Source organism: Adiantum capillus-veneris, chromosome 3 (genome assembly GCF_014529385.1).
Source record: "Adiantum capillus-veneris isolate H3 chromosome 3, ASM1452938v2, whole genome shotgun sequence".
NCBI lineage: Eukaryota > Viridiplantae > Streptophyta > Polypodiopsida > Polypodiales > Pteridaceae > Adiantum > Adiantum capillus-veneris.
In genome coordinates, this window is record NC_140933.1 from 100,224,831 (window position 1) to 100,237,572 (window position 12,742).

General features: G+C 38.8%; 1 protein-coding gene across 1 annotated transcript; it reads left to right on the top strand.

Moving 5' to 3' along the window:
• The first annotated feature begins 331 nt into the window (after positions 1-331).
• Positions 332-970, top strand: LOC147461390 (uncharacterized). Its single transcript, XM_086505460.1, has 3 exons — positions 332-551; positions 638-716; positions 799-970. Exons 1-3 carry the CDS (start codon positions 332-334, stop codon positions 968-970), a joined length of 471 nt encoding a protein of 156 aa, XP_086361586.1.
• Positions 971-12,742: the final 11,772 nt, after the last annotated feature.

Here is a 12,742-nt window from a genome sequence, read left to right on the forward strand (position 1 = left end):
GAGTTTGTATAATAAATAAGTCACTTAGGAAAGGAGCTCAAATAAAGTTAACTGCATTTTATGTAGATGGCTAATTCAGCTTTACGATCAAACTTTGTTGGAGAAGTTGCCAATTGTTGTTGAAAGTTGGAGGGACCTCTCTTGTGAGGAGTGTATGTATCCACTATGGATGAGAGATTATGGTTTGATTGCTTGGGAAATTGAGTATTGCCCTTGGTGGCTAGATTACACTTGAGGCACCTACCCACGTGATGAAGGGAACTTATATAAAGGTTATTTTTGGCATTTATAAAAACTACAAAATTGTTAAAGTGCTCATACTATTTAGATTATGTTTGTGAGAAATATATTTTTGTTTGCTTTAGAGCACGTTCTTGAAAGAAATGAAAATGGTATTGAGGAGATTGGCTCAGCTTCCAAGAAAGCCACCTCTTCGAAAAGAGTAAACAATAGTACAATCTCCTCTATAAAGAAACGATTGGATTTTGTTAGATCCAAGAAGCCCAATAAGTCTCCCAAAAAGAACCAAAAAGGTGCTCAAGGCTCCACAGGTAAACTTGCTTGTATAGATATCTAGCTGTCACTTTCTTTCTACTCAACAATTCTTGATGAAATATTTTATTTTCTGATTATGCAGTGCCTTCCATAGATTGTGATGTGAACGTTATTGGGAACATGCTAGATGTTTACAAAATTTCTCTCGATGATGAGAAATGGTAAACACATGTGAAAAGAAAGACTGACTATGTGTGGTGTGTGTTGTGAATGTTTGAAATACATTTATTTGATCGTATGCAGGATCTTGGATTTTCTTCATTCAGCCCATGTTGATGGGGAAAAGAGCAATGAAGTGGCCTCTCTTTTGTTTGCGGATTTTCCAACAAACTTTAAAGTTGAAAATTTTTCAGAGAACGAGGTATGCATCCTTCAAAACCACAATGGAGAGTCTATGATAGTTTTGGAACTTTAATTAAATTAACGATGCGTATTATGCAGGTCCCTCCATGGAATCAATTCTCTCGAAAATTAAGTAAGAAAGTGGCCGTAATAGCTTCAAAGTATGTGGCAGACAATGGGTGGTACATCACCCTAAGCTCCACTGATCACTTTGGCATTGTGTCTAGCCATGCCATCCAGATGGGATTCAAAATGATGCACACCATCCTTATTTTGATCCCCGATGGTTATGTGCGAAAGACCATTGAGATTGAGAGAGTAAGTAAATTTATTTGTTGATTGAAAAGCATGCTTGTAGTTTTCTTCAATTAGATCACATTCTAGTTGTAATTTGTAGGTGGAAACACTATTGCTAGGATTGTTTTATCGTAAGGGTCAATGTCATATCTACGATCGACGAGATGGAGAGAGCGTGGACAACAACTCTTTCGATGCCAAGTCCGGAATACTGGTGGAGCGCGTCGACGGAGAGTACATTGGAGGACACTCTCTTAGAGGTGCCGCCGAGCGTAGCCTTGACTTCTTTCGGTAAGAATATATGCTTCCTACTATGCGTTATTGGACTATGTTACATAAAGTAAAAATACGCATATTTTTTGCTTTTTTTAGCTGGCTTGTGCGGACATTTACTGCGGAGCACACCTACATTGTTGATATGTTTTTTGGATGTGGTGGCTTGGGCAATGTTTGCGTTGAGTTGTCTAGACACTGTCTCTGCATAGATAGTGATCCAGAGGTCTTCCATCAACATCTTTCACGCTTCAAGGCTCCATGTGTACGTGCTATTTCAGCAGTTGATGCAGATAGTGATGAGGAGACTGATTGGCAACAATATGAGCCCGGATCACATTGCCCTTGATTGACATCAACATTGGTATTATCTATCATTTTTTCTAGTTTGTGATTTTTATGGAACGATGTGTGACCATGGTGTTTGGGTGCCACTTTTTTGGTATTACTGAAGACATGTTGTTGGTGTTGATCGTCCTTATCAATTCAGCCATGATTTCATATTTATTATACTAGATAGAAGTTTGTTGAGAGCTTTGGATTTACCAAAGTAATATACCAACATATGCTTTTTTGCTTATGTTTTTTCTTCTTCCCGTGAGCATTCGTTGCTGCACGGAAGCAAGTATGGAATGGGAATTTTTTTAGTTTGAATTTTCATACCGTTATGCTACCGAAATTTTGATTGCTTATCAATATCATCATGCTTTTTGTTCATGTTTGAAAACATAATCATGATTTCACGTATACAGAAAAGTTAGTCAAGCTTCACGGAAGCAAGTATGGAATGGAAAATTTTGTTGTTTGTATTTTCGCGCCGTTATGCTGTCGAAATTTTGATTGCTTGTGAATATAATCATGCTTTTTGTTCATGTTTAGAAACATAATCATGGTTTCATGTATACACAAAAGTTAGGCAAGCTTCACGGAAGCAAGTATAGAATAGGAAAGCTTAACAAAAGTTAGGCAAGCTTTCACAGAAGCAAGTATGGAATGGTTTTATTTTTATTTTTCACATTGTTATGCTGTCAAAATTTCATTTTCTTGTCAGTATTTCTTTACACTGTCGGTCTAAGAATATATATAGTTTTATATATAATATTTATATTATATATATAATATCTTTTTATTTATTTATTTATATGTGTGTGTTTATGTACGTAAGGAGATCTTCAACTCGGTAAAGTGTTTTTAAGTACTTGTTTATACAATATATATAGTTATTTATACGTGTGTGTTTATGTATGTATGCAGTTCTTCAACTTAGTAAAGTGTTCTTAATTACTATTTTATATGCAAGAGTCTATGCGTGTTTCATTACTTTGAGGTCTTCGCCCAAACAAGTACAACCATCAATATTTTTTAGATTCCTAGTTTCAAATTGGCTTATTAGGCATTCATCCTTGTTTGCAACAACACCTACATGGACAGGAAAGTATATTCTACTAAAAGTAGGGTAAATACTAAAGACATGCTCATCTTTTTCTTGCATTATATAAAAAACTCACATAGATTTTCTTTACATTTTTGGCTTTCAAACAGCTTGTAGTTACATTTGACGGTTTAGTTTAGCTACAAGATATCAACAATACCCTAAATTATGACAGATCTTGAAGATGTGTTAGTAGACCAGGCTGATTAAAAGTATCACAACTACTTCAATAATAATAAGTCAGACAGAGACATATGAATTATTCTCGCCAAGGCACTGAAGAGTGGAACACCATCATATAGTTAAAATAAGCATCATATAATTAAAATAAGTTGTTTACATGATTACGTAGGGAATCAAACCTGCACACACACACACACACACACACAGAGTACAACTTGCATCACACTAGTACAATTTATCATGTGCTAGTGCATATTTATTTAACTATATTATTTAGTGCATAATTATTTAAATCTTGCCTCAATCTTCTACCACATTAGAGCCAGAGATGTCGACCAGGTTGATTGTGCGTTTGCAGACAAGCAAATGGTCAATCTCCGCCTGTAAAGCGGCCCTTCGAGAGCTATCTATGTACCCCCATGTCTCCCACTTGCCCAGAGCTTCTCGCATTGTCTCAAAGCCACCATTGAGTTCCTGGTCTCCGGTGTTGCAAGCGCGATTAAGGTGGTTGAACATCCGGATCGCCTTGTTTGTGTCACACTCTCTTTGTGTAAACGTCTTCTTTTCTTCAAGGGGTGCGTTGGGGGGGAGTTTGTGAAGCTCTTCATGGATTTTTGCAACTACCTCATTACCTGTACTAGCATATCCTATAGGCATTGTATAAGTACAGGGAAAATGAAAAAATCTCTCTTGATTAGCACCTCCGATTCACTTGTGCAGCATATGGTGCTTGCCTTGTAACATTTATATATAGGCTAAAGCACCATGCTCTCAAAAAGCATTGATAGTGATGGAAGAGTGGCATGTGTTAGTGACATGAGGGGTCCCACGCAGCATATGCTAACTGCTAAATTGGAACGTGCAATAATATATGCATGATTTGTCAATATGAATATTATAATCGTCTACTACTCCACCACTAACTTTTAAAGTGGGGTGTGCAATAAAATATGCATAATTTGTCACTACGATTATTATTCCCCTATAAGATTTATAAGCATCTAAAAGTGCAATGAGTAGACAACACTAACTGCCTCTCTAAGGGCTCGGGAAACACTATGATTATTATTATTCTATGAATACTATAGGCATATAATAGTGCAATGAGTAACCACCACAAACTGCCTCTCTAAGGACTCGGAAAACATTATTTGTGGACCCAGATTTGGAACCTTTTCACACGCATATGAACATGAAAACTCTCTCTCTCTCTCTCTCTCTCTCTCTCTCTCTCTCACACACACACACACACACACACACACACACACACACACACACACACACACACACATGTGAGTAGAAAACGTGCACACAACCTCCTTCTTCACAACAAAACTCCACTTTCATCTCAATTAAAATGTGGGATATTTATAAAATATATAAATTAAACCAACACATAAACAATTCTATACCAAGATATTAAATGAAATAATTTGAACCGGCTTGAGAACCTTCTTGCCCAAACTTGAGCCGGACTTTTTTCATTTTGAACCTATCTTTCCTCTCTCCCCCTCATCTCCCACTCTCTCTCTCTCTCTCTCTCTCTCACACACACGCACACACACACATGTGAGTAGAAAATGTGCACACAACCTCCTTCTTCACAACAAAACTCCACTTTTACTTAACTCCACTTTCATCTCAATTAAAATGTAGGATATTTATAAAATATATACATTAAACCAACACATAAACAATTCTATACCGAGTTACTAAATGAAATAATTTGAACCGGCTTGAGAACCTTCTTGCCCAAACTTTAGCCGGACTTTTTTCATTTTGAACCTATCTTTCCTCTCTCCCCCTCATCTCCCACTCTCTCTCTCTCTCTCTCTCTCTCTCTCTCTCTCTCTCTCTCTCTCTCTCTCTCTCGTTGTCGGTACTCTCACACCCCGATCCTATCTCTATTTCACAAGTATGTTTTTCTCTCTCCGTCTAATCCTTCTTCTCTCTCCTTCCCTCGGTACTTATTTAACATACCACAACGCCACCTTAGAGAGCATACATATGACTGGAATCCATGCTTCTATAAACTCGAAAAAGCATCACCTGTAGCAAAAAAACACGAATTGATTAACTCGCAAATAAAATTAACCCTATGCAGGGTAGCCAGGCTTCCGGCTGTAGAAGTGGTGTCAGAGCGAGGTTAAAAGGATCATGACAGTGCCAGATACGAGGATGTGAGGAGATTCATGACCAATCAATTCCACAGCTAAGTTTACGTGACTTATCTTATTAGTATCATTGGTATGATATTTTAATTTTGATTTATAAGTGCATAAACATCGTTATATAATTCAATTAAAACAAACCTTGTTTCATTATTTTTTCTGGAAAAAAATTATCAACAAAAATTATCATGGAATTAGAAGACGATTGAAGAATAATTAAGTATGAAATTCAATAGAATTAGCTTGTTTAAGAGTTTACAACCAAGGTATTAAGCATCACCCATGTATAATTATAATACGTAGTCTATGCATAGAGATTTAAAGAAGCAGGAGACATTGAACGAGATTGTTGAATGGTGGAGTTTTGAGGAAGTAATTAGAAGACGTAGGATTCTTTCTTCACAATCGGTGCTAACTCCCTGACACAGTTGTGCATAGTACGAACCAATTAGATGTGATACTGTGGTGGGAATGTCCACCCCGCAGGAGGCTTAAATTTTAATTTAAATAGCACTAACTGTTTGTCGTCTGCATTCATCATCATCATCATCGCTCCTACTATGATCATCATCAGCATCCCCACCGTTCGGAGACCCCGTTTGTCACCCTGGTCACCAGCTGTCAACATCACACGACATCACAACACGCTCGGCTTTTGCGGTAGGGATGGAGTCACAACGAAGACTGCAATACACGACGCTCGATAGTTTTTTTTCCCCTTTGCTGTCATCACATGACGTGCTCCTGACGTCATTACTGGGCGACACCTATAGGCCATCCCAGGCACAGCCAACCTCAGCAGGCGTGGGCATCGTGCTCTTCCTATACAACTCATCACGCTGCACCCCTTAACGACGGCTTCAACTGCATCAGCAGTGCACTTGCCACATATCACGCATGGCAATAGTCACTGAAGGTTGCATGCACTCCAACATCACATATTTACACGGTGCATGTGCAGTTTAACACCCCCGCCTCTACTTTGTGGCTCCAGTTTTCCCACCAACAATGCAAATATATATATATATATATATATATATATATATATATATATATATATATATATATATATATATATATATCGCAGTTTCCAGCGGCCACCTCCCGATGCCATGCAGTGGCTCAACCCCCCATCTCACTCTTATCTTTCTCTGGTCCACTGCCAACCACACGCTCTCTCTCATTTTACTCCACCAACCAACCTCCATGTAGTCCACCAGCCAGCCAACCTCATTTTACTCCACCAACTAGCCTCAGGTCATGCTCATGAGATGCTCCAGACTGCAGCCCTTTACAAGCGTAGCATGCAGACCCACAATACTCTCTCTCGATCTCTCTCCAACTCTCTAAAACTTTTTGTTTTAGGTGTGTGCCAGCAACCTTAATCAACCGTGCACATGACAAACCACTACTCCAACTGCAGTAGACTATAGCACCCAATTCATGATACCCACTAACTGTCGTCTACCGCCCTGCTTCCAAAAAATTCCTTCAGATTCCGAGTGTTGACCCTGGCAGGATTATCAATATCCTCAGATTTTCCCTCTGCTAAAAGTTCAAGAGCCTGTGCTACGTCCTCTGTGGGAGGCTTTGAATTGGAAACCTCCTAGATTGCAGCCAAATCTTCATGCGCCTCAAAACCTGAGTCGAACTGCGCTAGAATGTGTTGCGTTGCACTGGAATGCGTTGCAATTCTAGCTCCTCGAGAACTTCAACCATGGGCACTTCCGGTGCTGCACCTATTACCTTGACAGATTCACCTTCATCTTGCATGGGCGCTTCTGATAGAGCACCTATTATCTCAAGAGATTCCCCTCCCTCTTGCAATCCACTTTTCTTTGTATCCTCTTCCACAAGATCTTCCTTTGCCTTTTCAGATATTCCAGTTTCAAGAGCACCATCATCTAGTTCCTTCACAGGTTACTGTACACATGGAACAACATTCACAGTAGTCTAGTCATTCCTCTCAAAAACCGTCAACGTCCTGCATAGGGCTATCACTTGTATTTACTACAATGTCCACTGTTGGCGTCACCTGCATCCCAAATATCAACTGAAACTGATGCGCTAGGAGCATCTTCATCACCTTCGGGCGGGATAACCATATCAGCACCGCTTGCAACCTCTGCACCACTAGATTCTTGTGCGGGGACAACACTCTCATCGGCTACATTCTCCTTCCCATCTGGTTTAGACAGAGCCCCATCACCACAACAAGTTTGACCACTACAGCTAGTGTCCTCTGTGCTTCCAACTTCTTGGGCAGGCAATTGAAGAGGTTTTATTTTCATTTTTCTGCATTTTATTTTTGTACCCCGCCATTGGATTGGATACACAAGGATTAAGGATTGTATAGGTTTGTTCCCATACATATTTTACAGATTGTTCTTATCACATTTCGTTTCATTTGCTATCTCTTTTCCCCCTCCCACTACGACTCCTTTCACAAGAGACATTGCGGATGCTCTTCGGTCGACCACTACAATACTTTCTTAGACACGCGCCCGATGCTGGGCATCTACGAGAATCGACCATGATGATGATACTTTTAGTCTGATGTTTTTAAACTCTTAGTTTTTACATATTTCGCTTTACTTCATTTTAATTTTGTACCCATATATTGGATTAGATCCACCCGGATTCTGTCCGTTTGATCTCATTATTCTAAATGTCTAATCTCTACTCTCACACAGTCAAACATCTCCCTCTGTGAATGTCTCTCCTCGTGTTGCCCCACTCTAGCATAAACAACTTGAGGACTCTCATAACTCTAATTAGTGGTCTCACTCACTAAATAGACAATGCAAGTGGCTTCATATCTCATGGTATACTGGACGATGACATATGTGATGTAGCTTTATCTTTGTCTCTATACCCTATCCCCCCCCCCTCAAACTACATTGACGATATTATGGCCCATAGATGATTACAATGTGACTAGATGATAATGAATGCACAAATTCGACTAGATGCATACTGAGGGATATTGACGAAATATGGTACAAATTTGCGGTGGGTAACAACACTAATTAAGGCAGAAAGTATTCGGAACACACTACGAAATGATATGCTGGAGACGACCACAATCAAGCTTCATAAAGTGATCATAAGACCTAGGTTTATATAACTCTAATATCTTTAATAGATTCCATCACACTATTTGCAGAGATTTTACTTTACTTATAATCTGTGGATTTTTATGGCATGATTTGCATGTTTTTTTTGTTGGTATGTAGCACAATATTTTAAATCCTTTGTGATACCTAGCAATGTTGTTAGCATGTTATTTTCAGTTGGTTAATGTCTTGAATTAGCACAAGCTGGTACAAAATATTCTATGCTCATACTCCTCCTGTCAGCTTGCTCGGTGACCACTTTTTGCAACTTCATCTAATTCTGGCTATGCTATATTGCATGCTCTTTCTGCAATTCCTTGTATCGATCAATGTTATCAAATGTCATGCATTCTTAATTGGTGACTCACAATTGGTTCCACTTTTAAAATTTTGAAGATTTTCTAGGTTTCCTCCTCTTCAAATGTCACATTGTTCTATTTTACTAGTTGTTGTACAGTAGCACTACTCAACACCATTACCTAGCTTTATTTGGTTTACCACAATTTTAAGGAAATTAAAGTATTTGTCTTACTTGACCTTAATCAAATGATTTTTATCATGATCTTCATTTGTTTTTGTTACATTTCTCTAACTCATCTAAGGATTTTTTAATAAAAAAAACACCTATGCAGACCATAATGCGAGGATGTCACATAAGTCATCTCTTTACTTTATTTTTCAAACTCATTTTTAAGCTTCCGTACTAATCTCCTAATCATATTTTATCCACTTTTATGATACCCTTCTCCCTTGTTATCAACCAAATATCTATACTCATCTAAACCTTATTCCTTAGTGGTTAACTATACTACCTCTGTCATACAAGATTGTGCCAAACTCCTACGTGTGTTTCTTGATACCATTCAAAGAGACAACACGGATCTCTCGACACGCATACTCAAGAACACTCATTCCAACCTCTCCTTGTATGTACCTCGCATACGTCACTCCTCTTTTGATAGCTCATTTCTCTACATTATGTTCTAAGCAGAATACTCAAACACCGCTAAGTTCATATATGCCCTCTAATTGTATTGAAAGAAGATTTGTCTATAAGCTATGCAGCTACTCAGGTGAGCTACAGTGCTCTGGGATAGTGCACAACAATTTGTAAGTGCTTTGATATACTACATTGTGATGTCAACAACATAATAAATATTTTTTTATTTTTTTTTCTCCTTTATGTCTTGCCTAGTCCATTGGTCACGCACACACAGATTCGCCGATCGAGGCAATGTGTAGATACTCATCTTGGTGCAGATCCGTCGATTTAGGCAACACATTAATAACCTTCAGATTTATAATTTTTAAACATTATCCAATGTAGATCCGCCGATTTAGGCAGCATTAGTGCAGATTCGCTGATTTAGGCAGCATGTTTTATTGGTGTAGACTCGCCGGATGAGGCAACACTGATCACAAAATCATGCCGCAGTGGCTGGCCACCACTGTAACATGTGTGATTTTGTTACCCCGGGTATACAAAATGAAGAATATTTGGATTTGGATTTTCAATGGGTATATGTTGGCATATGGTTGGATTTGGATTTGGAATTGGTATATGATGATTTTCTGTCGCGACAGTATTTATGAAAGTGAACTTGAGATTGATGAGAATTGATTTATACAATGATGAGTGTGACCAATAATATCCTGATTCATCAGGGTATGACATATACTGCTTATTCTAGTGGTATGGGACACTAGAATAGGTAATATGTGGATGACGGCGGGCATAAGCAATGCTGGTTAGTTTCATTGTTTTTACTATATGTTAGTTTTTGACACAGATTTCTAATCACTATTTTTGACAAGTATCATTTGCAGATTTTTTTTATCTTTACAACTGAGGACAGTTGCTTTCCAACGGAGAGGTATGTTATGGAATTGATATGTTATTATTTATTGCAGCTGACAAGTGGAAAAGGCTTGACCGAGCTAGGCTATTGCAAAAGGATATTACATTTTATGTATATTTATTCAAGTGCTCTTTTATGAGCTTTGGCCATTTATGACCGGCCGGCCAGTTTGTACCAATTTGACCATTCAAGAAATTTATGAAACAAATACGTGCAAGAGGGAAATGGTTAGTCTTGCACGGGGGGAGATTGCACCCAGTGTGTGTGTTATTCTCCTCTCCACTCCTCTCTTCTCTCTCTTGCCGTGCCAGTGTAGCACTCCGCTCTAGGAGGTGCGCCTGCACGTGCGTTGTCTTGCTCTCTGTCTGTGTGTGTGTGTGTGTGTGTGTGTGTGTGTGTGTGTGTGTGTGTGTGTGTGTGTGTGTGTGTGTGTGTGTGTGTGTGTGTCACTTACGGCTTTGATTCTGTGCTACGAGATCTTTCAGGTATGTCGATTTGTATGTTTTATGATTTGCACTGTGCTATTTTGGGTATTATGCAGGGTAGCCAGGCTTTCGGCTGTAGCAGTTCTTCTTCATAATCTTGTTCATGCAAGCTAATCAAGAATACTACCATCCTTGGGTGGTCATTTTGTGTAAAGGGGTAAGCCTATGCCAATGGGATAGGATCCTCCATCGTATAGGGATCACTTGTGGTCAATAGACCCATTAGCGATTCTAACTCTTCAAAATTTTCCTCACATGCTAGACTAGCTAGGGCAGGTCCCATTCTAAGGTAAGTACAAGGTAGATCATGTGAAACACTTGAGAAAGGTAAATCGGATACCTCTCATTCAAGGTAGGAGTGGATGACTCTGGTGAACTAGCCATATTTGTACACACAAATATATTTTGTAGTTCACAAATAACTTAAGGGTTGTGTCATTGTGCATGATGTGTCATTGTGAGTTTTGGTTTGGAGATCATATCTTGCAGGTTTCCATCTTGTTGTTTGATGGCCCTTCTTTTTGGATTTTAAAAACTTATGGCTTGTTTTAGTATAAGGCTATTCATATATACATTCCCTGAGATTTGGAAGTTAAGAGATTAGAGAGGAAGGCTAAGAGGGAAGAAAGCGAATGATGGATGTGAATAAGCACTCCTCCCTTCCTTGGGTAGATCATACTTTTCAAAAAGATGTTGTCACCCTTTGAAACCAATTGTTTCAAGTTGTAATGGATGAGTACTTTGACCAATAGTTTTCAGCCACCCGAGGTGCTTCATCAAGTTGCAAGGGTGGTAAGGTAATCTCCCATGATTTCACTTGAAACATTGCTTTAGGTGATGAATTTACAATGGGAGGCATTGATTATTTTTGGTTTTTGTGAATATTTACAATAGTAGGTGTAGGTTGTGTAGAAGCTTTTATCTTTGTGAATGAACTACATGAGGAGATAGAAGATTCATTTGACTCCCCTCTTCCTAATCTAGGTAGAATAATTGGGTCTTTCTTTGGAATCCAAAGTAGCTTCGAAAGGGGGATATTTCCAGGAGAGCAATTTGTGGTGAGTGCTTTTTAGGAATCAGGTGAGCAGATTCCTAAAACGATTCTCTCTTCCTCCTTGTCGACTCTTTCGTATCTCTATCTCTTAGAGAGAGAGAGAGAGAGAGAGAGAGAGAGAGAGAGAGAGAGAGAGAGAGAGGTATTAGGGAGGTTGAGACATAGACAAAGATATGCGAGCTAAACAAATTGTTTCAAAAACAACGAAGACAAGGGTACTTAAAACAAGAACATCCATTAATAATAGAAAGTTACATTTTATTGCATTTGCATTACATAGGGAAGAAGCGTTCATCTTTTGGAAGACCGGTTTTAGGAGTAGATGTGCTGCCTTCCAGTGGAAAAAAAAGATTCACCACGTTCCCTAGCTACTGCATCATTTCCTCCTCATCCTCCTCTATGATGAACCCAATCTTCTTCCAGCAAGAGAAAGCGAATTGTCCCTTCTCGTTCAAGCTGAGTAAGGTCCGCATATTGAGTTATGTGCAGCAATGATAGAGGCGATACACATTGACTATTGCCTTTAGAGCCTCCCTAAACCAGTCGGCTCCATACAATGCCTCTCCATTGGGAATGGCTTCCATGGCATCCCACGCAGACTTGATTTTATTCTCAAGGTTGTCGGACATCGTGAAAAGTAATAGAGGTGTGCTACGGAAGCTATTGGACGCTTTCACAAAAATAATTCAAGCAATGGTAATTTATAGCCATTGTGGAAATATTATATTACTTTATTCACAATTTGACAAATAAACAACCATTTTCCAAATTTAAAAAAAACTACAAATCAATGTACCAGAATGTGGCCATCATAAGATAAAATTAGAAACTGGTAGACTTGTCCATTTTGTGAAGCATACAAACAAAAAGTGAGAAATGACAAATGATATGCATCCATGCCTGAATAGGTCCGGCTTCGGCTATGGCCTTGAAGATATCAGCATATGCCAAAATTGGTTGATGGATAAACATGTT

Excerpts from the sequence above, each read along its gene's own strand:
- LOC147461390 (XM_086505460.1), top strand. The coding sequence starts at position 332 with ATGTTTGTGAGAAATATATTTTTGTTTGCTTTAGAGCACGTTCTTGAA. Across the intron at positions 552-637 it reads AGGTGCTCAAGGCTCCACAG|TGCCTTCCATAGATTGTGAT; the intron begins GTAAACTTGCTT and ends CTGATTATGCAG. Across the intron at positions 717-798 it reads TCTCTCGATGATGAGAAATG|GATCTTGGATTTTCTTCATT; the intron begins GTAAACACATGT and ends GATCGTATGCAG.